Source organism: Condylura cristata, unplaced genomic scaffold (genome assembly GCF_000260355.1).
Source record: "Condylura cristata isolate star-nosed mole 26May11 unplaced genomic scaffold, ConCri1.0 scaffold00019, whole genome shotgun sequence".
NCBI classification, from domain to species: Eukaryota; Metazoa; Chordata; class Mammalia; order Eulipotyphla; family Talpidae; genus Condylura; species Condylura cristata.
Window position 1 is genome coordinate 26,079,833 of NW_004567120.1, and position 27,899 is coordinate 26,107,731.

A 27,899-nucleotide genomic window follows, 5' to 3' on the forward strand; every position below is an offset into this window, starting at 1 on the left:
GGTCACCTCCAGGGCAGGCGGGAATCAAACTCATGTGGAAGTGGCTTTAGCTTCTCAGTGCAGTGCTTTAACCCGCTGCGCCACCAGGGAGGGCCTATTGCAACAACTTTTAAATGTGCTTTTGTCTTTATTATAAAAATGATGTATTCTTTTCAGCTTCAAGAAAATCAAGATGAAATAGAAAATATGATGAATGCAATATTTAAGGGCGTTTTTGTACATAGATACCGGTAAGTTGGGATAAGTTCTTTTCCACATGTAATTTTTACTTATTCATGTTTGGATATTTAGTGGTTTAGGTAGCAAAGAATAGTAGAAAGAGTACCGTAGTAAGGTGATTGCTGGAATCTTACATTTGTCTACTGGTTTAAATACTGTGGCAAGTTATTTAACTCACCTGAAGTTATTTTCTATTTTAAAAATAGGGTAATATTTTAGCAGCCCAGCAAGTGGAAGCTACTGCTATTGTTTGCAGTCAGGCTACAGAATACTTCATTGTTTTTGAAATACTGTGTTAGTATAATCTGCTTACTTAATGACTTTCCTCCTTTTAAATATTTTTGGAAATGTTATATAGATACAAGTGAAATGTTTACTTTTTTTATTTTGAGTGAGCACAAAAAAGAAATAAAATAGTAATCTTAATATTTTTTTCTGCTGTAACCTTTTCCTAAATTTTGGTGGCATTTTCATTCAGCCTCTCCTTCATTCGATTAATGCTTCCTTTGTAATGTCCGTGTCCTTTCTTATCTTTTTGATTATTAGTTCTACCATTACTTGAACTTATTCCCTCATCTTTCTCATGCCTAGATATTATTTCAGTTTTCCTAAAAAATGTCCTTTTGTTGCATTATTTCTCTGTTCAAAAGCTTTCAGTGACTCACCAGAGCCTATAGGATGAGTTAAAAATAATTTACCCTGACATTCAAATCCAAATTGAACTTAGCCTCAATGTTGTGTGTAACTAATTCTTGCTTGGAAAATTATGTGCTAACCAGACTAATATGTCTGCTGTCTTTTGAATGTATCATGCCCATCAGGTGTGATTAAAGGCTGGGATATATCATGGTGTAAAAGGTGGGGATTAGATTTTATTTGTAGTTTCTTTAATTTTAAATGTTTATTTGGTAAGAATCATCCATGCCAACTAGACTATAATCTCCTGGTATTCAGGGCTCTACTTTAGTTCTTTTATTTTTTTTTAAGATTTATTTTATTTATTTATGCATACAAGAGCTGGGGTGTAGGTCAGACGTGCTGGGAGTGAGAGGATTCACCAGAGACAGTTGGGAGCAGAACAGGCAGATATACTGAAATACACTGCTGTGGGGAGCAGCAGGCAAGATTGGAGAGGTTTGTGAGCTATGTGGGTCAGCTCCTTGGCTGGGGATTGAAATTATGCTTCAGTGGCTGTCAATAGTTTGATAGAGCTTAGAATTTAACTCCTGTGCCACCAGGAATGCCCAATTCTATTTTTAAATTACCAGTAATTCATAAGGTAGTGGTATATTTGTGGTATGTATTAAAGTAACAATTTTTCCTCTCTCCATTCAGCGATGCAATAGCTGAAATCCGTGCTATTTGCATTGAAGAAATTGGCATTTGGATGAAAATGTATAGTGATGCCTTTCTTAATGACAGTTATTTAAAATATGTTGGTTGGACTATGCATGATAAGGTAAGATATGCCCTACAGAGTGTGTGGCTGTCTATAGATAGACATAGTTATATGTAGTGCTTATTAATGATGAGTTATGTGCATGGTGTATCTGGGAACACATACCTGTGGGCCCCTCCCTTATTCTTTTCTACCAGTTTCATGAAAATACATGCTTTATCGTGTAAATGGATGATTCAATTTTAGCTATAGATTTTACCTTCAGTCTTGAATTAAGTTTTGTACTGAAATATTAGGGTCATGTAGGCTATGATGGTTGTGGTGGTGAAGCATTTCTTAGAGCAGAAAGTAGAGCCTTTATTCTGTTAATTTGAGTACTATAAAATTTTATTAAAATTTTCCTTTAAGAATTCTTTCAATAATCATGTATTTTAAGCAGATTATAAGTCACAGCTTGACCTCTGACCTTTCACATTTTTTATTAGTTCACCTATTCTCTTAAGCTGCCTCTTCACATTTTGAAATTCCTTGCATATGTCTCTTAAAATATTTCTGTAAACTGATATATGCTACTATTGTCTTTCACAGTAGAACAAATGTTCAAAACAGTGAAGAGGTCAATACTGACTATATCTTGAATATTCAGGTTGAAAATATACAGATTTGTAATACATTTTCTCCTCTTGTTTCATTTAGCAAGGTGAGGTAAGACTCAAATGTCTCACTGCTCTTCAAGGGCTTTATTATAATAAAGAGCTGAATTCTAAACTGGAACTTTTCACCAGTCGGTTCAAGGTTAGTGTTACTTTAAATATTTAAAAATTGCTTATTAATTTGAAAATAATTTTCTTATGCTCCCCTTTTAAAAATATTTTATTATTTTTTAATTCTTAGGATAGAATTGTGTCTATGACCCTTGACAAAGAATATGATGTTGCAGTCCAAGCAATAAAATTACTCACTCTTGTTTTACAGTAAGTATATTTATTACTCATATACAGATAATCTAGTAGTAATACACACGAGTACTTGGTTTAAATTTATCTTGATCTAAATTTTAATGGCTTACATAATGTGGTTTTACAGATAGAAGTTTAATTTCTCATGCAAAGTTAGAAAGACAGGAAGAGGGAACACTGAACTAGAAATTTCTGGGCTGGGAGTTCATGTGTTGTTATTCCCTTGGGCAGCTTCCTTTCTATTTTACTGTCTTAAATGCTCTTGAAGTAAAGTTAAGCTTTTGAGTTGTATTAGTAATGCTTATTGTATTTCGTCTCTTTTAAAAGGTTTCCTGAAACCTCTTTGTTCAAACAATCTGAATTTAAAATAGTTATGTTAAAATGTACTAGTGATACATAATTCATTTTTTTCTTTCTTTAAAAACATTGTGGTAATAACTATGACCACAACACATTTTAAACACATTCAGGTGTCTAGTTTAGTGGCATTAAGCATATTTTCATCATTGTGCAGCCATCATATCCATCTTCAGAACTTTTAAAAAATCATTTGATATTAAGACCATGTTTCCATGAACACTAACTCTCCCCTTTCATCTGTCCTCTTAACCTTTGATGACCACCGTTTCACTTTCTGTTTCTATGAACTTGATTGACTGTTTCAGGTACCTCATATAAGTGGACCCTTTGTATCTGGCTTCTTTCACTTACAAGGATATAACAGAATTTCATTCCTATTTGAAGCTGAATACTATTACATTGTATATTTATACCACATTTTATTTAACTGTTCTCTGTGGACATATAGTTAACATGAGCCATACAATCATGACAGGGTCTTAAGGTCTTTTAAAAAATAGAGTATGCTGGCCCTCCCTGCTTGCGCAGCGGGTTAAAGCACAGTACTAAGAAGCTAAAGCCACTTCCGCATGAGTTCGATTCTTGCCTGTCCCGGAGGTGACCACATGGCGCGGCAGACCTCTCCTGGTCTGCCCACTGCTCCCCTCAGCAGTGTACTTCGTTGATCTGCCTGTTCTGCTCCCCACTCTGTCTCTGGTGAAGCCTCTCACCCTCTGCATCTCTGGCCTGTACCCAGTTCTGTATGAAGAAATAAATAAATCTTAAAGCATATAGTATGATAACAATCTGATATTCTTAAGGAAAAGTCATTGTTTCGAGTAGCCAATGAAATTCTGAGAACTGCTCAATATGATTAAAGTTCTATGTAAAATTTACAGTAATTTTTGGATTTTGTTGCTGGTGTGTGGATAGCAGAGACAAGTGGAATCGAATAAAGAAGAGATAAACACAAATTCATCCAGGAAAACAGTATAGGGTAAAAATAAATAGTTTTGTGATGATTACATTCTGTTTGAGAGAAAAATTGAAGTTTTATCATTGCTTATGCTGAAGTACTTCTCATGTGGATAATATGGCTAAATGCAAATAAATGAAACAAGTGAAGTACTGGATGAAAACACTAGTAACATAAAATATTATGTGTAAAACGACTGGACATGACAGAAAACCTAGGCACACCCCTCCATCACATTGTCAGTAAAACTGGGGTGGGGGGAATTGCAGAATTAGCTACCTGAAAGTTCTATATGATGTTGAATACCATAAACTGTGAAAATAAATAATGGATTCAGCAAAATGTGATATAAGGGTCAATTAGTAAACTAAGAAAATGGTAAATACAAAAATTGTCTAAAATAATGAGATTGGTCACAAAAGACCAAAGTTTATAGATGAAAAAATATTTGAGAGATGAATTAATGGAATGAAACCATTCTTAAACTATTGCTTGACAAAAATTCTTAAGTATTTGGTAATATGCTATGTTGTTGAGGCTGTGCAAAAACAGGCTCTTATACATTGTTGGTGGAAATATAAATTTTGGTATATGCTTTTCAGAGAGAAGTTAGCAGCATCGCTTCACAATTTACAAGCATGCAAGTTTTCTATCAGCATTGTGATAGTTTTGAAACTAATCTAGAGTATTGTCAATAGAGGAAAATTAAATTTATTGCTACATAAGCATGCTGTGTGGATTATCTCATCATTTAATGAAGTAAATGAGATAACAGTAGTAGCTAGTGCCATGCTATGATGGTGGTTATCCACATTTATTAAATGAACTACATTGTAGTCATTAAAAAGAAGATAGCTCTAGGTGGACTGACATTTTCTGAGACTGAACTTAATTGGGCATTTTGAATATTTTAAACTGACTGAAGGAGTTTTTTTGTATTATAATAGTTTATTTTTACATTATTTTGTGCTTTTTTCCTTCTCAGCTGCATTCCCCTTGGACTTCCCATCACCAATTCCACCCGTGTGCCATCACCATAGTCCTGTGCATTCTCTCTCTCACACACATACACACCCATTTTTTATCTCATTCCCCACTCCATCCCTATAAAATGTCTCTGGTATATAGTTGTTCATTTTTATTACTTTTTCCCCCTGGTCCTTTATGTTCCTACTATGAGTGAAACCATCTGGTATTTTTCTTTGTGGCTTATTTCACTAGGCATGATCCTTTCCAGCTTGTCCAATGTTGCTGCAAAAGGAATGGGTTTATCTTTGTTTTGTTTGCTGAGTAATATCCTATTGTCTATATGTACCACATCTGTTTTAATCCAGTTATCTACTTTTGCTCATTTGGGTTGAGTCTATGTCTTTCCTATTGTAAATAAAGCAGCAATAAACATGGAAGTGCAGGTGTCTTTAAAAAAAATATTTATTTATGCATACAGATTGGGATACAAGCCAGAGGCTCAGAGGTGGTGAGAGGATTCACCAGAGATAGAGTGGGGAACAGAGTAGGCCTGTTGGCGAAGTACACTGTTGAGGGGAGCAGCGGGTGGGTCAGGAGAGGTCTGCTGCACCATGTGGATCACCTCAGGGTGGGGATTGGGCTCATGCTGAAGTGGCTTGAGCTTCATAGTGCTGTGCTTTAACCCATTGTGCCACCAGGATGGGCTGCAAGTATCTTTTTGAATCAGTGTTTTTGTGTCTTTTGGGTAGATAACTAAGAGTGGGATTGCTGGGTCGTATGGAATCTCCCTTTATAGCAGTTTTAGAAACCTCCAAACAGTTTTTGAAGGAAAAATTCTAAAACTATATATATAGAAGTATCGCAATGTACATTTAGCCCATTTTGGTGTTGGTCTCTTTAGCCTTTGTCTTTACCAGCTTGCCAGTTTGTGTCACAGAATTTAGAGCCAGGATTTAGTCACCCCAGAGATGGCAAATCTCATCTCATGTCGTCATAATTTGTCCTAGTATCTTATACCAGCTTAGCCTGGACAGTTTAATATTCAAAGTTAACGTATGTGGTGATGACAGTGTTGGAAGTCTTCTTGTGGACCAAACAGCTGGGCCTTACCCTTCATAATGTAGTAGGGAACCTCCATCTACAACACAAGGCGAGCAGAAAGACAACCAGTTTGATGTAATCCATGTCATGTGCAGCCACTGCCAGCAAAGACTTCTTGATCTCCACTAAGGTGGTAACAATGCTAACCTTGCTTAAAGGAGGTATGGCTTCTTAGTGGGAACATACCCTTTGCCAGCAGCTTTCTTCTGAAAGAAGGCGCAGGCTGAGAATTGCTGTTGCTTCTCTTGGTCAGTCTCTGGTTTGCACTTGAATGTCATCTTAAGCTGTTGAGTAGCTGTTTGGCAGTATAAGGCCTGGGTGAATAATCATTTGTTAATTGCAGGAGACATTTTCAACCATTTATACAGGATAGTACTTTGCTGCTACAATTGTATGTAGTAGGGCCATTTGACAGAGCAGGTGAGGTCTCTTGGAATGTATGTCTTTGTCCAATGCCCAAATTCTTGGGCCTTTTCTCAAATTAGGGAACTTATCACCTTCTTGACTATTTTGGGTGACTGTAAGAAAGGGAAAGGAACAGTCTTAACATAATTCTTCCCTTTAATTGGATTTAAAAATTATGAATATATATATATATATACATGTTTTTAAAACATTGATAGAGTACTAAAATGTGTATAAGAAAGTAGTAACACTCTGCGTTTATTTCTTTAACTTTTTCTACTTTCCTCTGTCATACCCTATGGATCTTTCCTTCTGATAACTCTATGAAGGGTAATAGCCAACCATTTAAGCTGATTTAGCCATGTATATATCTATAACTGAAACTTGCTGGGAACTTTCCTTCTCAAACAGTTAACATAAATGAATTAATGCAGATTAAATACATTTGAATGGATTTTGATTTTTTCATTATAAAACACCACCTATGGTTTCTCTAAAACAGTCCAGTGTTATATACATAATTTAAATCAAAGTGGTTTTGAAACTTAAATTTCAGCATTTTCATTTTGTTTCTCAAAAAGATAGGTAAGTATTTTTTTAAATATCAGACTTAGAAACCTTGAGCACAGCAGAATGAAAGAGGCTCTGAGCTTCACAACTAACCAATTAATATTGTTGAACTTTCCTCTCTCCTGGTGGTTTGTGATTTTTAAATTTAAATATAATAGTGAAAACCTAGATTAAGATACAAAGCACATTAAAAGGGAAAGAGGTCGCAGAGATCAGGATCCTAAATACAGACACCCTTGAAAGAACCCAGCAAGGTTTTTATTGGGTGTACTGTGCTTACCGGGCCTTAATAATGATATGATTTACCAAGATTTTGTTTGGTTAATTTTGTTCTTTTAAAATAATAACAGGAAAATGAGTGCTACATTTTTGTGTGATTTTTTTCCTGTGATAGATTGTTAGAATATATTGGTGGTACTTTAATTTTAATTGGAAAAACTATTTGCATTGCCTTAACGGTATTCAGTAAGTGCTAGATGAAGTATTTATCATTGTGAGATAATTGGGGTGGTAGTATACTTTATTGTTGCAATCGCTCTTTGCTTAATATTACTATGAAATATAGGCAGTGTTCTCTGTGATTATTAATGTAAAGTTTTTATATGCTGTTGCATTAATTTATATTATTTTGTCTTAAGCATTTCTTGTCAAATTTTAATGTCAATATGTTTTCACCTACATATTTCTTTTCACATTCAGTTTTACCTCCCATTAACTTTAGAATTTAATAAAATAGTTCTTTTGTTAGGGTAAACTTGTACTGACAATAATAGTCATTTTCATTTTTTTTTTAACACAAGTGTGTGATAGTATTATTTTTTAAGGTCTGATACTGGGTTTTTGTAGTCATTATCCTTAAAATTATGACACTAAAAAAACTGTCACTCCACTTCTTTTTAGGAGTAGTGAAGAAGTTCTTACTGCTGAAGACTGTGAAAATGTCTATCATCTTGTTTATTCGGCTCACCGGCCAGTAGCAGTAGCAGCTGGAGAATTTCTCTACAAAAAGTAAATCTATATAATTTATTTTCTGAAGTTGCTTTTATCATGTTAAAATGTTATGAAACAAAACATACAAGTATAACTTATTGAAAAAATCATTAAGTATACGTCAGATTGAGACTTTCAGATTTTACTATTTCCATTAGAAGATCTCAGTTTTTCTTATGCAATTCTTTCGAAAGTTACTTCTTTAAAAGGACAATGTTTTCAGGTCTTTTTTTTTTTAAAGATTTATTTATGCATACAGAACTGGGGTATAGGCCAGAGGTGCAGGGGCAGTGAGAGGCTTCACCAGAGACAGAGTGGGGACCAGAATAGGTAGATTGATGAAGTACATTGCTGAGGGGAGCAGAGGCTCAGACAAGAGAGAGGTCTGCTGCACCACTTGGATCACTTCTGTGTCGGGGGATTGAACTCAAACTCAAGCAGCTTCAGCTAGTGATTGATCTCTTATAATTTTTCATTCCTTTTTCCTCTTACTTCAGTTTTCTAATATTACCTACCCTAATATTTAATCTTTATTCTGTTTTTGCCTTAAATATGTTAAAACAATAATTATGCTTTACATAAAGTCCCAAGAGTTCTATAGTCTTTACTTTTATGATGCTGTCTAACACCTCAGATTAGGTAATTTGGGTAAGATTGAATACCTGATCACAGAACACTTCCAGTAAATGTTTATAATGGTTTTAAAAGCAAATATTATATAATGACTTAAAAAGAGAACAGTATCAACCACGTGGACTAATCTGTTTTGTAAGATTTTATTAAAATTCCCTTTCGGGGAAAAGCAAGCTCTCATTAGAAAGGATATGTAATATGAAACATTCATATTACAGTTCTATATTGTTATGCAGTGATACTTAACCCTTTGTTGTTTATAGGGTCATAACTATGATACACATAGAAAGAGGCCGCTGAGTTTGGATTTGGGAAAATTTTATGAGAAGTATAAAAGGAAAATATATATTTAGTTTAAAAGAAGAATATTTACTACAGATTTATATATATAAACAGTATAGGTTAGTCATTATAGTATTTTCACAATAGGTGAAAATATGTGATTACATAAAACACATTAGATATTTAGATACTGTAGCACTACTTACAATAGGTAAATCCTGGAAACAAACCAAATGCCCAAAACTAGATGATTGGATCAAGAAGATGAATATATGAATATACTATAATACACACATTGGAATACTATTCAGCAATCAAAACAAACTCATGCCATTAAGAGAACCATATAAGACATAGGGGGAAAAGGTGTATTGTTATTATAACACAAAACACAACACAACAACAAAGAAAAAAGCAGGTAATTATAAACCAGAGATATTCTACAGGGGAGGGGGGCAGAGAAAAAACAGAAGTTGGGAGGAATGTGGGGGAATATGTTGATGGCAGGTGGGGGGAGTAAAATTTGTTTTGAAATGGACAATAATATAAACATATATGAATAAAATAAAATTGAGTTTGTAAAAAGGAAACAAGAAGGTAATTTAAGAGAACTTTAGAAGTACCATGAGGTATGAGGAGAAAAATATTTATAGTGAATATTTGCCAGGTTCTAAAGTTGGGTACTATTATACCTATACGGCTCCTATTTACTCCTTTGTTGATGCTTTATGTTTGAAATCCAACAGGTTTTCAATTTTTTAAAGATTTATGTTCTTTCCTAATGTATACAAGAGCTGGGGTGTAAGCCAGAGGTGGGGAGTGTGTGTGAGTGGATTCACCAGAGACAGAGTGGGGGACAGATAAGGCAGATTGACTGAAATACACTGCTGAGGGAAGCAGCAGGGAAGACAGGAGAGTGTCTGCTGAGCCATGTGGGTCAGCTCCCTGGCTCAGGGATTGAGCTCGTGCTACAGTGGCTGCGGATAGCTTCATAGTGCTGATAACCCCTTGTACCACCAGGGAGGTCCGTTTTGTTTTGCTTTTAAAACTAAATAATTTTTGTGTTGATCACAGGCTCTTCAGCCGTAGAGATCCAGAGGAGGATGGAATGATGAAAAGACGGGGAAGACAAGGCCCAAATGCGAACCTTGTTAAGACATTGGTTTTTTTCTTTCTGGAAAGTGAGGTTAGTTGATGATTATACTTAGATTCAAAATAATTTGGATATGGGGTTAAAATGTTTATCTTAAATTCTCACACATAACACAATGAATAGGCTAGAGATCTACCCATTTCATGAAATGAAACAAAACTATTACTTTTAATAAGATATTCGGATAATAAGATTTTAGATTTAGTACAAGATTTTAGTACATGCTTTAAGAGCATGAATTTTGGAGTCAGGAAAACCTGATTATGAATTGGGCTCCTCGCTACTGAATAACTATGCTTTAGTTAATGTTTATAAGTTTCATTTTCCTAGTAAAAATGTCAGCAAAAATCTAAGGGTACACTGAGATGGTTCATGTAAAACACTTAATTCAGAAGCCAGCATGTTGTTGGTTCTCAATTGTTTGTCACTGCTATTATTACTATTGTTGTAGATATGGATTTACTTTTAGCATTGGCTTTTAGATCTTGAGATTGAGAATATATCTTTTAAGAAGATTTTGAGAAGCCCCAGCAAAAATTTTAGTTCATACTGTGTATCATTTCAGTCAGTGCCAGAGCTTTTAAATTTGTTTTTTTTTTGTTTTTTTGTCTACCGAAGTACATTTGGTTTTTATACGTTGCCACTTTACTAAATACACTTAGTTTTCAATACATCCCTAGGATTTTCTTAATATAGTCCTTTGCAAATAATGACAATGAAAGCTTCCATTCTTTTGAGTTATGAGACTAATATGCTATTTGTATAAGCACATTGCCCCCTTTTAAATTTTAGTTACATGAGCATGCAGCATACCTTGTGGATAGTATGTGGGACTGTGCTACTGAGCTGCTGAAAGACTGGGAATGTATGAACAGCTTGTTGCTAGAGGAGCCACTTAGCGGAGAAGAAGGTAAGAATGTTTAATTAGGGTATTTGTTGTTGAGAATTTTAAAAATAGATTTTACTCATTCCATTTGTTTGTCTTTAGCGTTAAAATTGATTCAAAATATACTTTATGATTAATTTTGTTTATATACACATGAATATTATGCTATGTAAAAACATAGTGCTAAATAATTGCTGTCCACATTCTAGAATTTGTTTTTAATCTGTGCTCATAGATATTTTGCTCATACGTATATTCTACTGGTGTACATATTTGGAATGTTTAAGAAGTTCTGACTTGTTTCTGGTACTTTCTGTGATATAGTAATGGTGTTTTTGTTAGTACTTTAGAGCAGATTGTGTTACAGGAAGAATGAACTATTATGTAACAATTATAAGTGGCTGGGAGAAGAAATAGGTTAGCTCCTTCTGATTTTTTTCTCCCCCCCCCCCCCCAGCATTAACAGACAGACAAGAGAGTGCTCTGATTGAAATAATGCTTTGTACCATTCGACAAGCAGCTGAATGCCATCCTCCTGTGGGAAGAGGAACAGGAAAAAGGGTAAGGCTGTATATTCTCAGTACTCTAAACTATATTTCTCCCACTGTGATATCTTACTTGTTACCGTAGAATCAAGTTTACAATCTTTAATTTTTCAGATTAGTTTTGATCCTAAGTGTTACAAGTTAATTTTAAACTGTTAGCATTTTAGTGAATTTAAATTTCTTTCATAATATACTTGGTTGGTTACTGTAGTCCATGTTGCATTTGTCCTTTTTAGTTCATTTATAGATTTGCTTTTTCTTTTAATATAGTTAGAAATAAAAACATATTCAAATCAGGAAATTCCTATTTCCTGGATTTAGATTTAATGCACTATTGTAAAAATTGCATGGATTTATATTATAGACCAGTAACACCAATGGCTTTCAGACTTCCTGATTATGAAGCCCAAAAATAACATTTTTATATTATGATCTAGAAACATCTATATATGTGTGTGTGAGTGTAATAAGCACAATTTCAAACATTGAAACTTACATATATGAAGCATTCTATTTTCTTTATTTTTTCTTCCTTGTTTTTCTAACTGATGGTACTAGCTTATGTTGAATTTATATAAACCATGGATTATGACTCACAGCTTAGAATAGGCTGAAGTGCTACTCAATTCCATTATTATATAAGCTCCTTAAACTGCATTTCCTATTCCTAACTGCTTTTCTTTTCATGCAGAAGTAAAGTTTAGTTAATCTAACTGATTTTCCTTCTGGAACTACTCAAAAGGTTTGTTTTTGTAATTTTAGGTTTATTAAAAAAAGTCATGTGTAAACTATTCTCTATCACGTTTGGCGGTTAACTCTTACAGTAAAGATTTTTGTAACTATCATTTAAAATGCAGTTTTATTGCTTATTTTATATACCTTAAACATTCAGTGGAATGTTGTTTTGTTACTTTAGGTGCTGACAGCAAAGGAAAAGAAAACCCAGTTGGATGACAGGACTAAAATCACTGAACTTTTTGCTGTGGCCCTTCCTCAGTTATTAGCTAAAGTAAGATTGTGACAATATTAGAGTGTTAAAAAATAGTAAATTTTGTTTGGATGTCATTCAGAATTTTATATTTGCATAGCATTTTGATGTTTTTGACATGATTTTTCTTGTTTTCAAAGTATTCTGTAGATGCAGAGAAGGTGACTAATTTATTGCAGTTGCCTCAATACTTTGACTTGGAAATATATACCACTGGACGGCTAGAAAAGGTATGCAGTTTCCAAAACCTTGAAGAACTGTTTAGTTGAGCTCATCCTAAATGATTCATTTGTTTATGCATATAAGAGCTTGGGTATAGACCATAGGTTGGGGGGAGGTAAGAGGATTCACCAGAGACAAGAGTGGAGAGCAGAACAGGTGGATTGACAGAAAAATGCTGCTGAGGTGAGCAGTGGGCAGGACAGGAGAGGTCTGTGCCATGTGGGTCACCTCCCTGGCTAGGGATTAAACTCGTGCTGTAATGCCTGCAGATTGCTTCATGCTGCTGAGAGTTAAACACTTGCACCACCAGGGAAGCCCCCTGGAACATGTTTAATAACATATAATGTGAAAGGAACCCTGTATTTTATGTATCTTCCATATTTTATATCATTTGGACTTGGAGACTGGTGCTGTGATTTCATGCCCACACCCATTCCCTCATTTTCCTAGCCATTATGTGACTGTGTCACAAATCTTTTTTTTTTAATATAATAGTTTATTTTTATATCATTTTGTACGTTGTTTTTTTTTTTTTTTTTCCATCTCAGTTGTAATCCCCATGGGTTTCCCATCACCAAGTCACCCATGACTGTCACAAATCATTTAAGGAGATTAGGGGTGGGTAATGGATGATAACAATTACAAAACAAAACCCGTTAATATCCATTGAATACTTCCATTGTTTTTGAGGAAAAACTGTAAAAGCTTTTTATATGTATTAACATCCTCACCAGAACTCTATGAAATAAGGTACTATTCCCATTGAAGTTGAGGAAACAGGTATGTATAGGCCAATATATTTATTATGAATAGAAAAACACCTTAAAACATATGTTGGTTAGAGTTATACCTGCTGGTTGTAGAGTTCCTGTATTTGAAGTTTCTCATTGTGGTGGTGTAACTGTTTATATAGCTAGTTTAGGTTTAATGAAAACCACCTTGATTTTACAGCATTTGGATGCCTTACTACGACAGATCCGGAATATTGTAGAGAAGCACACAGATACAGATGTTTTGGAAGCATGTTCTAAAACCTATCATGCTCTTTGTAATGAAGAGTTCACAATCTTCAACAGAGTGGATATTTCAAGAAGTCAACTAATAGATGAGTTGGCAGATAAATTTAACCGGCTTCTTGAAGATTTTCTGCAAGAGGTATGTAATAAGTATTTTGTCAGTTGTGCCCCTCTTCTTTTAATAACTGAATTGGTCATCAGTCCTGGTGAGAGTCCCTAGTTGTATGTTGAAAAGATGTTTGGACTTTTTTTTCTATGATTCATCATGCTACTATTACTGCTCTACCAAAACAGGAAGGGGATAAGAATTTGAAGAAAGTGAAAGCAAAACTAACCTTTTAAAATTATTTTAAAGACAAGATGTGGGAAGTTATCAAGATTTAGTCAAACAAGAGGAGGCTGTTAGGGAAAACAGGTTACCTATAACAGAGAAGTAGGGCTAGTTTATCACCATGTAGCCTCACAAAATAAGAGTATTTAAAAACATATTTATTTATGCATATAGAACTGGGTTACAGGCCAGAGGTACTGGGGGTGGTGTTGAGAGACAGAGTGGGGAACACAATAGGAGGATCAACTGAAATACACTGCTGAGGGGAGAAGCAGAAAGACAGGAGAGGTCTGCTGTGCCATGTGGGTCAGCTCCCTGGCTGGGGATTGAACTTGTGCTGCAGTGGCTACAGACATCTTCATAGTGCTGCACTTTAGCCTGTTGTGCCACCAGGGAGGGACTCACAAAATAAGAGTGTTTTTTAGTGACTTGTCAGTGTTGCAGAGGTAAGGCTTTTGTGGTCCTGTATGGTATGAAAAATTTCTGTTATGCCTGGTTTTGATTTTGCGGTTTCAAGTGTTCTTTATGTTTTCAAGTAGGCTTAAAGCATGATACTCGGTACACTTGTATTTTTATTACGATTTTTATCTATTCTGGAAATACTTAGCAGTTGTATTTACATAAGCTAGTCATTTCTCAGTACATTTAGCCTTTTCCTCACCTCTTTTAGTATTACGAATGCTGCAGAAATAATAATGAACTTTGTAATTCAGTTTTGTTTAATAATTTAATTATTTATTTGCAGCATCCCTTGCTTGCCAAATTTTGGCAATTGGAGGTTTGTGCAAATGTGTTGATGTACGGTGATCACATTCATCAGTAAAACTTTTAATGACTCTACTCTTGACTGAATATGATTGGATTAGGACAGATTAATTGAAAATGAAGCAGTGGTTTGTTATTTAAGCTTAATTACTTGTTTGTTGAAAAGTTAGTGTGTGAAGACTGTAAAGACCAGTAAGCGATTAGAGTTCAATATAGTAACTTCACTACTGTTTTGATTTTAGTTGTTGTTTTGCTTGGCCTCAAATATATTTTTCTTCATTGTCATACTGTATTTATTACTGTGAAAGCATAGATGTCTTCAAATTTCGTACCAAGGTTACGTGAAGGTAAAAGTGGGAATATCATTTATTTTGTTCTATTGGGTATAACTGATAAGCAACTTTGTTGTTTCATTACTCCCAACCATATTGCTTTTAGTTTGGCCCGTTCTAGGTATTGAATGATGGCAAAGTAAACATATGACTTCTACTAGGTTTTTCTCTTTGCAAAATAGTGTCTGTGTTAAGCCTAGGATTTTTCACTTAGGTGTTTCTTTTTCATATTGTATACAATTAATATTCATAGGGTGAAGAACCTGATGAAGATGATGCTTATCAAGTATTGTCAACATTGAAGAGAATAACTGCTTTTCATAAGTAAGTTGAGTTACAAAGCTTTTTAAAAATGTAGCAAAAGCAAAACCAACTTATTTTGGAAGTTGTAATTTCCAATTATTAGATTTTTCATGTGTTGTTAGAGTCATTTTGAATTGGGAAATGACAAGTTATCAATGAGTGTATTTTTAAAAGTTATTTTGAGGGTTATATTTGTGTGCTGATTTACTACTTTTATTTTAACCTTACTTTAACGGCATTCTCTTAACCTTTAGGTTCAAAACAAATGTGATTAAGCTTAACTTTTTAATATACCTTTATTTTTTACAGTGCCCATGATCTTTCAAAGTGGGATTTGTTTGCTTGTAATTACAAATTATTGAAAACCGGAATTGAAAACGGAGACATGCCTGAGCAGGTTTGTCTTTATATACATTTACATATTTAACTTTGGGAATGAAGACATATGCCTTTTCAATTTTAACTGTTTTCTGTTGGTCCTTTTACAGATTGTTATTCATGCACTGCAGTGTACTCACTATGTAATCCTTTGGCAGCTTGCAAAGATAACTGAAAGCAGCTCTACAAAGGTTTGTGGTGGTTCAGTGGAGTTTTTATTAGACAAAATATCATTAATTGAAATTTCATCAAGTGTCCGCATTTAGTAAGACCAGTTATTTGAACAGTCTTGCATACTTCTAATCTATTTAGGCTTGTGTGTCTTTAGCAACTGTACTGTTTGTAGTTTTATATATATATACAGTGTTAAAGGATTTTAGTAGGTTTTGTTTTAGGGTATTATTTTAAATTAGAAATTATTCAGATTGACAATGACATAATTTATGGATTTCTGTATTTTCAAAAGTGTAAAGTATGTATATATAAATTTTGTGAATCATGGAACAAGTAGATAATACCTACTACATTATATATATAAATTCTTAGTAACAATCAGGCTGTCTCTAGATCTCCTTATGTCTTGGTGGTATTTTGTGGTAATCTTCCTCAACTGAGGATCGTCCCACTGATGTTCCAAACTCAGAGAACTCTTTCTGGCTGAAAATAATGTGCCAGCTATTATGTCATTGAATTTTCAAAACTTTATTCATATAAGTAATCCTTGTAATGCTTTTCCATTTGTAAATTGGAAGCTTGAGCACGATACTTTTAGTAGTAAATGGTATTGTGTTGTCTGGGCACAAACATTAAGCAATTTCTGAAAGTTATACAATTGTTTATAGGTATTTTTCTTAAATACTCTTGGTAATGTTTTACATAAATTGATGGTGTTATTTTAAACATATTTAACCATCTGAGCTTTTACTTTAAGCATAAGATGATATTTTAGCTACAAATGGAGATTTATCCCTTTGAAAGCAAATGTAGTATTATTGCTAAAATAACACTCCCCCCCCCCGCCCCCAACAGGGGTATAATATAGATCTTAAAAGTTGGCATCACACAAATTTTGTCAGGCCCTCCCCTGGTGGCGAAGCCAGTTAAAGCACAGCACTAAGAAGTTAAAGCCACTTCAGCAAGAGTTCAGTCCCCACCCCAAAGGTGATCCACATAGTGCAACAGACCTCTCCTGACCCACCTGCTGCTCCCCTCAGCAGTGTGCTTCATCAATCTGCCTGTTTTACCCCCCACTCTTACTCTAGTGAATCCTTTCACCGTTCCTGCACCTCTGGCCTGTACCCCAGTTCTGTATGCATAAATAAATTAATTAAAAAAATTTTTTCGACTCTGTAGAGATGGATGTTAGTAACTAGACTTAATTGTGATGGTTTTACAATAATTAGAAGTATTGTGTTATTTTGCTCTTCTCCTGAAGCTAATACAATGTTTTTTTCAGTTAACCTCAATAAAAAAAGGACCTAAAATAAAAGCTATAAATAGCTTCTTGTTAAACATCCAGCAAATTTATTTACTTGTTTGTTTTTGGGAAAGATTTATTTTTATTTATTTATGCATACAAGAACTGGGGTGTATGCCAGAAGGGAGTGAGAGAGAGAGAAAGTATTCACCAGAGACAGAGTAAGAAGCAGAATAGGCAGATCTATGGAAATATACTGGGGGGGGGCAGTAGGACAAGAAAAGTCTGTTGCACTTTGTGGGTTATTTCTTCAGTATGTGGGGGATTCAAATTCATGCTATAGTGGTTGGCAATAGCTTGATAGTGCTAAGACTAACCCCTGTGCCTCCAGGGAGCCCTCAAAAGATTTATTTAAATTTCATCCTTATAGTAGAAATAGCAACTATATTAGCAAATAATGGTTGCTCACTTAAAAGCATTGATATCTAAAACAGGAAAAAGTTAAATACACTTATTAGAGAAGAGGGTAAGGTGAGTGTTATGCTGAAACTTGACTTAGTTTTCTATAAAAAATGGAATCTCCAAATTAAACGTGTTCCATTTGACTTTTAATCTAACACCAAACATGTACTGATAACTGTTGTATTTGGCATCCAGTTTTAGTAGATGGTGCAAAAGAAGGTGGGCGAGTTTTTTAGAATAGTTTTCATGTTAACTGCTAATTATTTAGGGTAGTAGAATACAAGAGAGGATTAATTTTCTTATGTATATTTGTGAGTTGCTGAAGTTATTAAAGTGGGAATAATATCACAAAATTGATTTTTGTTCCTTTCTGAGTTTTTAAAAAGTACTACCAGCATCCTTCAAATAAGTAATGAGCATTGCCATCCTTTTTTTAAAATAATCCATCAGTTCTCCATCCCTCATATCACAAAGTAAGCATGAAACATGAATATTTATTCTTTAAGCATTCTGAGGTATAGTGATTTGACTAAAACATAGCCAGATGAGATCAATAGTTTTCTCATTCTGGTGGACTTAATATCACTTACTATTAGTATAACTTAACACTTATAGCAGATATGTTTGGTTCTATTTTTTATGCATACAAGAGCTGGGGTTTAGGCTAGAGATGCAGGGGTTTGGGTGTGTGAGAGGATTCACCAGAGACAGAATAGGTGAAGCTGCTGGAATACAGTGCTGAGTGGTACGGCCACGAGAGAGGAGAGTTCTACTGCCCCATGTGGGTCAGTGCCCTGGCCAGGAATCAAACTCCTGCTGCAGTGATTATTGGTAGCTTTATAGTGCTGAGACTTAACCCCTTGTACTACCAGGGGGCCCAAAAACTGTATCTATATAAGAAAATTGGTCTAATTTCTTTGTTTTCTGGTTAATAATAAGACTTTAAATCTAATGTATCATAGCTAATATAAACCCTGTAGTGTTTTTTGTAACTTAAAATACTGAGTTTTGTAAATGTTTATATTTTAAAATGCTCTTGTTAAATTTTTTCAAGGAGGACTTGCTTCGTTTAAAGAAACAGATGAGGGTGTTCTGTCAGATATGTCAGCATTACCTGACCAATGTGAATACTACTGTTAAAGAACAGGTTAGTAATTATACATAGCACTCTTTGGTAAGCAGTTGTTAATAAATACATCAACTAATATAGATAACTTAATACTGAGATTTGACTAAGTAGGATATATATGTCCACGCCCCCCAAATAGATTAACATACTTGTTTTGCATGTGATAAAGATAAAAATTGATTAATTTCATGTGGAGCTTATAACTGCATTATAGATTGCCCCAATATTATAGTTACTTTATGTTGTCGTTTCTTTATAATGAACTTGAGAAACAGGCCCATATGTACAAGTTAGGTATATGAAATTACAAAAGTTATTCCCGAAAGTAACATGTGTAAAATAAGAAAGGATCATAAGAGAATATATTCTGAGAATATTACCAATTTTTGACATTCCTGCCCATCCTAAGTATGTGAGTTATTTTTCCTTAAGTGGACTTTATTGAAATAAGATTTTAATCATTTGCCTTTAGTCTGTTACCTATGCTTTTGTGATTGCATTACTGCCAGTCTTTTCATTCTGGAAATAAATTTTACCTGGTACTATAGGTAGTTTTCCCATTTGTAAAATGAATTGTGACCCTGGGGCCAAGAGTCTGCTCTGTTTTAATTCCGTAATAATAAAGATTTAGTGTACATTTGCTTTTTGTATACTTCTATGGGAAAGATGTTTTAATGATCATAAGAAATATTAATGATTTAGTGAAAATGCTTACAGTGTTTTTAAAGTTTTTAAATCATTTCATCCTGCTTAACCTGTGCATTCAGGTAGAGAACCCCAGTAGTCTTCAAAAGAGTGATTTTCAGCTGCTTGTGTTATGTTGGGTGTACTGCTATTTTAGTTGAATATATGAACTTCCTAAATATACCAAGAAATCATTTAAATAGGGCCAACCCTTTTGTTTATCACTTATACTCAATTTAAAACTAATTTTAATGAAACATGGAATTTTTATAGTTAGAAATTTAAATTTAACATCCAGTTGTTAGTCTATCTCTTTTTCCAACTCCTTTTTGTCCATGCCGTACAGGCAGCAGGTTCTTAAGTAACATTTCATTGAACTCTGTTTTCTTATAATGTTGTTGAAGAGAAAACAGCCTGGGCTTGTGTTGAACAAAAGAGTTTTTTATAAGGAAGTGGTTTTTATTATACATTTTTTAACTTAAAGTTGTAGTTTCTAAAACTCTGTTGATGGTATCTAGTGAAGACTGAATTGTATATCCCCAGGCATATAGAAATTAAAAGATTTGAAGTGGCCAAGATCCAATTACTTAATTTTGTGTTTCTCTTGCAAAAATATATAATATATTCTATTTTATAATTAAGTACCACATTGCTGATTTAAGTACATAACCTGGCAAAAGACAAATTGAAACTGGAGTTTTTATATCTGCCATTGAAGTAAAAGAAGTAAGTTTTGAATATAGTAAATTGAGTTGACTTCTTGGGTAGTAGAATTTTTGTGAAGTACACACTGATGTGAGTTATTACAGAAAGTGTAACTTTAAAATCTGTTCAGTCCTTGTAGGTTAACTGTTTGGTCATGAGTTGCCAGTTTTCCTAACAGCTTCTAGGAATATGTCTTGAATCACTCACTCGACTTGTTAGTTCTCCTAATAAGTAAATATCACAAGCTTTTCACTTTATATTCTTACTGTATATGTTGCAAGAGTTCTTGTGAAATCAAATATCAAATAGGCACATTACTATTGTAGATGTAAAGTGAAGACAAGAGACTGAAAGAAGGGGGTAAATGTGTAAGGTAAAAGAGAAAGTAAATATTTTTAATTCTAAAAAGGCAAAAACTAAGATCTGCTTTTACATCTGTATTATAATATGTCTTTTTGGCAGCAGTCTTACTTTATTACTTTTTTAAGGTTTATTTATTGGGCTCTCCCTGGTGGCACAGTGGGTTAAAGCACAGCACTATGAAGCTGTCCAAAGCCACTACAGCACAAGTTCAATTCTCGGCCAGGGAGCTAATCCACATGGTGTGGCAGACCTCTCCTGACCCGCCTGCTGCTCCCCTCAGCAGTGTATTTCAGTTGATCTGCCTGTTCTTTTCCCCTCTCTGTCTCTGGTGAATCCTCTCACCCCCTACACCTCAAAAATAAATATAAATAAGTAAATTAAAAAATTTTAGATTTCTTCATTTATGTTTAGGCCAGAGTTATGGGGACAGGTGAGAACAGGCAGATAGACTGAAGTACACTGCTGAGGGAAGCAGCAGGTGAGACAGGGGAGGACTGTTACACCATGTGTGTAACCTCTCTGGCAGGATCGAACGCGTGCTTCAGTGTCTGCGGATAACTTCACATTGCTGTGCTTTAACCTGTTGCACCACCAGGGAGGCTCCACTAGTTTTACTTAATGTAGTGTTACTTTTGACTAATTTATTGTATTTGACTCCATTTAAAACTCCTGACCCATATTTTCACTAAGCACTCTTAGTGTTTATTATGATAGTATCAGGTATTGCCTTTTAAGTAGTAAGCAGACCTATATTTGGTTATGCTTATTCTACTTAATTACCACATATATTGAAAATAAAAGGGCTTAAAAAGTGCCATAGGCTTTGTGATCACACTTCTAAGACATATTCTAGGAGATAATACTCTCCTTATTAAACAATTATTTTTTTCTTTCAAAAAAGAAAATAAAGGTACCAAGTCAGTATTTTATTTCATATTTGAAAATGTATACTTCTAGGCATGGTGTCATAGAACCTATGGTTGAATACTGAATATGTGTTTTGGCAGTGAGAACATTGTACAAGCCACTTGAATTTGCTGAAAAAAAATTATTTTCATGAAATTACCAGTTAATAAAGTATGGTGCAGTTATTAGTCATTGTTGCAGAGATTATACTCCTCAGCTTTAAAATCTTAAGAAAATGCTAAACATAAATTTCAAAAATGAAAAATGGGATTCTATTTCTGTTAAATATGTAAGTTTTTGTGACAGTTGGTGAGAAACCTTGGCTTTATGGTGTGTCTTCTTTTTCTTAATAGGCCTTCACTATTCTCTGTGATATTTTGATGATCTTCAGCCATCAAATTATGTCAGGAGGGCGTGACATGTTAGAGCCATTAGTTTACACCCCTGATTCTTCATTGCAGTCTGAGTTGCTCAGTTTTATTCTGGACCATGTCTTCATTGAACAGGATGATGATAGTAACAGTGCAGGTAATTTTGTAATTTTTTTTCCATTAAATGTTTGTCCACCATAAATTTAAGTAATTGACTTAAAATGTTCCACTATTCTATGATATATTGTTCTAAAACAAGAAAGACAGGTACATGTTGCTTTGCACATTTTTGTTCAATTTATTCATCATTGTAAAAACAATGTGATACCTCTTTGTAGTCAGGTCTTTGCTTCTCACTAGGCTAATCCTGTTTTTCTATTTTGTATAGTCACCACACAGAATTATGCAAAGTAATTAAATTGAACAAAGTAACTACTATTAATAAAATTGATTTCCTCTTCACCTTAGTCATGAATAATAGCAGTATTTAGTTAATTTAAGGAGAATAAAATATTAAATGACATTTGGTTGGAAGTTCTAAGCTGATTTCTCACTGTGAGGAAATGTTTGAAACTTCTCTGTGAAAGTCTGGGGCAATACACACTGTCCTCAGAGAAATAATCGAACAATGGCCTTGCCCTGTGTTAATTTACTCTTCACAACTGAATTTTGTGCACAGATGCCTTACTTGAATGAGATTTCATGGATAAACGAGTAGTATTTGGTGGCTTCGTTCTGGGTTTGTTTTTAATTCAGTTATACTTGGGAGGAGATAGTAACATCTGTGTGTGTGTGTGTGTAATATATGTCCATACATAAACTGACACATCATTGCAACCAGAGTCAAAATAAATGTGTGTATTTCTAGATGTCTTATAACTTTGTTTGTCAAGAAGAGCTTTGTTCTCAAGTATAAAAATCTGAACCCCGAAAAGAATTGAGAAACCAAGGGTAGCCAAAACAGATGGAAGGTCCATGTACTAAAACTTACATGATTAAAAATTTTTACCTATGCTTTCATCTATTGATTTAATTTTAATATGTAACATTGATTTGACAGTTACTGGTCACAAGGCAGTATACTAGATGCTGTAGATACCACAAAATTAGGTGAGGTGTAAGAATTCAATTGCATGGTGGTGATACAGGAATATACCTGAGGGGAGAAATCAAATACTATCCAAAAAGTAAGAGTGATGTAAGATGACTTAAAAAAAAAAGTAGGAAAAATAACTAAAAATAATTGTAATATAATGCTATAATAAATAAAAGCATGTAGAAAATGTTGCAAGAATGTATAGTAGGTTCTAACTTGTCTGTAGGATATAAAACACTGAAGTAGTGAGCATCTGAAATAGACCCCAAAAGGTTAATAGAGTTTTAAAACTTCTTAGTAACTTTCCAAAAACTGATAGTTTGGTGTCTCTTTTTTAGTTGGCTATTGCCTCTATACACATTTAGACCATGGGAAAATAGAATGAGAATAAGCTAGCCAGTATTGCTGAAGTTTCTAGGAGCTCTTTGAAATTATGCTCAGAGTTTCAGACTTTTTCTCAATAGTTTTGATTTATGTTTTACCAATGAAATGTATTCCAGTTCTGGGGGGAAACATTTCATTTTTGTATATATGTATCCCTAGCATTTGTCCAATTTTGCTGTCTTTTCACATTTTTTTAAAGTAATAAGAAACATAGTTACAAAAGAAGCCTTTGTTTTTTACCCTTCTCCAGTTCCATTCTCTGCCTAGAGATAGCTGCTGTCTGTATTTGTTGTTTATTATGCCTTTTACTTTACTAGGATTTTGTGTCTACTAACAGTTCATTCTGTATTGATAACTTCCACCTAAATGGTACTTTTAAGTATTTTATTTTGCATCTTTTTAAAACATAAACTTATTGAAATAATATTGATTTGTACCATTATAACTTGACATCAGTATATACTTTGTCACTATCACCGAAAGTCTAGCTTCTGTCAGCCATATACAGTTCATTCCTTTATCTGTTTTACGCACACTCAAAGCTACATTCTCTTGTGTTAACTACCAATCTATTTTTTGTATCTAATAGTCTGTTTTATTTTGCTTGGCTGGTTGAGTTTGTTTTCCTTAGAGCCCACATATCAATAGAACCCCATGATGTGTCTCATTTATTTTACAAAGCATGATCCTCTTCACTGTCCTTATATTTCAATCTTTTTTTGGTTATTGAAAATTTTATATTATAGATTTGGTAGCATATGCACTGCTATTCACAAAAGAGAAAATTTATAACTGGCTAATACTCAAAAACCTGTCTTCATTGATAAACAAAGACACTTATAACAAGGTTTTTAAATAGTTGAATAGTTTTCAGTGTTGACATGTGGTTATAGATTCATCTTGACTGCTGAATGTTGTATAACATGATTTAGCCACAATTTACCCATTTTCCCCATTGATTGTTTCTGATATATTTTTATAAATACTGTTATAATATTTTTTCTGCCTGAACATATGTGCAAATGCTTTTCTAGTATACACCTGAGAGTAGGATTTCCAGATTATATATCTGAATCTTTAAAAAAAATGTTTATTGAGATAAAGTGGGTTTACAATGTTGTGTCTTTTGGAGCTTATAGGCTGAAACCTCTACAAATGTGAATTATCCTCCCAACCAGCAACATGATAGTTTCCCTTGGTTTTCATTCTCCCTAATTTTGTCTACAGTTGTTATGTGTTAGCACATATCAGAGCAGAGAAGGGAACATAAATAGATGAATACTTCTGCAGACATTGATAATGAATAATGGCATTCAACATGAAAGGCTTAATGTATTTAAGCATGTTTTTTGACATTATTTAATATCTCCATAAGGGAAAATGTGACAATTTTTGATAAGTAGGAAGTGGGGAGAACTTGAAAACAGGGCTCAAAAACTGTTTAAAAGATCTGGTAACTTAGTTGGTAGGGGGAAATTTTCATCTGTATTCCTCTAGTTCCTGAGAGCAGTACTAAAGAATGATGAGAAACTCACAAAGTGATTAAGAAAGTTATCCTGCATATGCATATGTGTTTTAAAAGAGTAAACAATGTGTTCTTGGTTTCTAAGCAAGTGACTTTGACTTTTTGGAATATGCATTTATTATTACAGAACTTTTCTGAAGGTCTATTTAAACTCCTATTTTTAAAATTTCAATTTAATTTGCCAACAGTTACTAAGGACTAACAGTTACTAAGGATTATCAAAAACAGGATAAAATAAGTGAAGCAGGGTAAAATATAAGTACTTGTATAACAGCATTCTTACTTTTAATTTTTTTTTTCTTACTGGGAATTTTCATTGAAGATCTGATAGGATATGCACTTACTGTTCACAAATGAGGATATACAACTGGCCAATAAATGCAAAAAAAAAAGTCTTCACTGATAAGCAAAGAAACTAAAATATGATTTTTTAAAATACTAGTTGATTTTTACATCATTTTGTGCTTTTTTTCTATCTCAGTTGTAATCCCTGTGGGCTGCCTATCACCAAGTCACCCATGTGCCATTACCCTAGTCCAGAGCACTTCCTCTTTCTCTTCCCCCCTCATTTTTGATCCCATTTCCCACTTCACCCCCGTAAAATGTCACTGGTATATAGTTGTTTATTATTTAAAATATGATATTTTTATAATTAATTTAATTTGTAACATTTATCTAAAGGAAAAATGCATAACTGTTTATATTTAAACAGTTATCACACTTTATCACACTTTCATTTACACTATCAAATGATTAGAAGCAAACCTGTGATAGTATTTAGGCAGCTGTAGTCTAGTTTTCTTGTTAATGAATTTGGAAATTGATCTTTCCCCTTCATACCCAAATGCTAAGATCTTATATAAAGGGTCAGAACAAAAATAAGTACCCTTATTTTTATTTATTTTTATTTTATTATGCATACTAGAACTGGGGTACAGGCCAGAGGTGTGGGATGGCAGTGATAGGATTCACCACAGACAGAGTGGGGAGCAGAACAAATCGATCAAGTAAAATAACTGCTGAGGGGAGAGGTCTGCCGTGCCATGTGGGTCACCTCCACAGTTGGGAATCAAACTCGTTACTGTGGCTGCGGACAGCTTCATAGTGCTGCACTTTAACCCGTGCACCAGGGAAGGCCCTGAAGTTATTATTAAAAGCAAAATTGTTTCCCTTGTCAGTTTAAAGGAATGCATGTAATAAATGTGTGTGTGCATAAACATATACCTACATACATACATGCATGAAGGAAGTATCTGTTAGTAAGAGTAGGGTGAGGTAGAATGGTGTCATGCTTGAAGGGATAGGAGAATTTCTGAGGTTGACTGTGCACAGGGCCAGGGAAGAAGGATCCTTAACCAACAGAGTGAATATGCAGCTCTCACTGATGAGTGTTAAACAAGCTTACCAGCTTCATTAAGCATCAGTTCTTCTTACTCATTCCATTTGTTCCTGTTCACCAAGCAACCTTCTGATTATTACTTGATCTCACAAAAATGTTGTCTGTTGAAATTAATGGGCTAATCATTCACTAAGATATTAAGAGTGATTATAATTTTTACTTTAATTTTATTATTTTCTGCTTATTTTTAAAATCGTCTCCCCAAAGGGTATTTTATAGTAGGGAATAGGAAAAAACAGATATATGGCTGAAGTAAAGTGCAGATGGTTTACTGTTTGGAACTTTCCCCCCCAGATGGTCAGCAGGAGGATGAAGCCAGTAAAATTGAAGCTCTACACAAGAGGAGAAATTTACTTGCAGCATTTTGTAAGCTAATTGTATATACTGTGGTGGAGATGAATACAGCTGCAGATATCTTCAAGCAGTATATGAAGGTAAAATGGAAACATGAAAAGCAAGATATTTTTTAAATGCTTAAAGAGAATTACTAACACGGTTTTATTCTTGCTTACCACTGAATTTTTTTAAAGTAATAATTTCCATTTCTATTATAAAAGAAATCTCTTCAGATGCAGTTACTATTTTCAGTAATGCCTCCACAACTCCATTAACAGACATTTTAAGTTTATTGAATTGGAAACAGGTTGTCTTAGGAATTTCCTTTTGTTATTTAAGGATAACAAGATGATGTCCATCCTTTGCTTGATATAACATAAAGTATTACTGTTTAAGGAATAAATAATGGGCTATTTCTGGCATGTGACCTTGAGCTTCTCAATACCTTTTCTATTGCGCCTTTCTTCATCTGTTCTACTGTGTCTATTAAGGTTCCTTTTGGCTCTGATATTATGTGATTCAGTAGTAGTTAATGCCCACTTTCCATATATATACATGTGAAGTCCTTTCATTTTAGAGTAATGTTGAAAAGGGTGTTTTCAGTGTACTAAATATAGGAAGATAGTTTTTCTTCAGTCCTTTTTTAAGTAAAATTTATAAATGGAACTTTAAAAAAAATTCTTTTACAAAATAAAGTATACTAAATTTGTCAAGTTAGTTAGTTCTCTCTGTGGGATAGTTTGATACATGGTAGAACTTCAGCCAGCAACATTAAAAATCACCTTGAAACCTAAGCATTTGATAAGATTGCTATTTTTTTTCCCACTTGTTTATGAAGTAATTTTGCAAGTTTTAGATTTTCATTCTTAGGTATTCTAGAATAAAATCAGTTTTAGTAGTCTTAGGGAAATGATTATACTGTTTTATCTCTGGTAGTTATGTGTATATTTAAAGTGAGACTTTTATTTAGAAAAAAATCGTATATACTGTGTAATGTAAATTTTAAGTGTTAAGGCTTTAGATTCTGTAAACCAAATAATAAAGTTAGAAATTACACACAAACTAATCCCAATAGCAATGAGTAAGTTGTGAATGTGACTCTGATTATAGTGGTTTTTTATCATTAAATAAAGAACACTAGAACTTTGTTTATATCCCTTGTGTTAATTCTGACAATCTGTATCACTTACTGTTTATGCTTAATACATTTCTCCTTAAAACCAAATCTGCAGCTTAATGTGATAGATTTTAACTGTTTTGATATTTCTGAATTTGCTGAAGTTAGGGATTATGTGCTTAGAAATAATCTTAGTTTCAGTAACATTCTTTCATGTTGTTGAATGCATAATTTCAACTAAATA

The 27,899-nt window shown here is 33.8% G+C and overlaps 1 protein-coding gene across 3 annotated transcripts in view; it reads left to right on the top strand.

The window, feature by feature from the left end:
- Positions 1-27,899, top strand: part of STAG2 (stromal antigen 2) — a 114,860-nt gene that overhangs the window by 67,486 nt on the left and 19,475 nt on the right. For all 3 annotated transcript variants that reach the window (XM_004685775.2, XM_004685776.1, XM_012727174.1), the window contains exons 9-25: positions 157-230; positions 1,555-1,678; positions 2,315-2,413; positions 2,513-2,592; positions 7,838-7,945; positions 9,917-10,028; positions 10,788-10,905; positions 11,339-11,442; positions 12,343-12,435; positions 12,555-12,644; positions 13,588-13,791; positions 15,334-15,404; positions 15,693-15,780; positions 15,872-15,952; positions 18,695-18,787; positions 21,781-21,955; positions 26,497-26,636. In XM_004685775.2, coding sequence (XP_004685832.1) covers positions 157-230; positions 1,555-1,678; positions 2,315-2,413; positions 2,513-2,592; positions 7,838-7,945; positions 9,917-10,028; positions 10,788-10,905; positions 11,339-11,442; positions 12,343-12,435; positions 12,555-12,644; positions 13,588-13,791; positions 15,334-15,404; positions 15,693-15,780; positions 15,872-15,952; positions 18,695-18,787; positions 21,781-21,955; positions 26,497-26,636 — 1,854 coding nt within the window. The remainder of the gene's footprint in view (positions 1-156; positions 231-1,554; positions 1,679-2,314; positions 2,414-2,512; positions 2,593-7,837; positions 7,946-9,916; positions 10,029-10,787; positions 10,906-11,338; positions 11,443-12,342; positions 12,436-12,554; positions 12,645-13,587; positions 13,792-15,333; positions 15,405-15,692; positions 15,781-15,871; positions 15,953-18,694; positions 18,788-21,780; positions 21,956-26,496; positions 26,637-27,899) is intronic.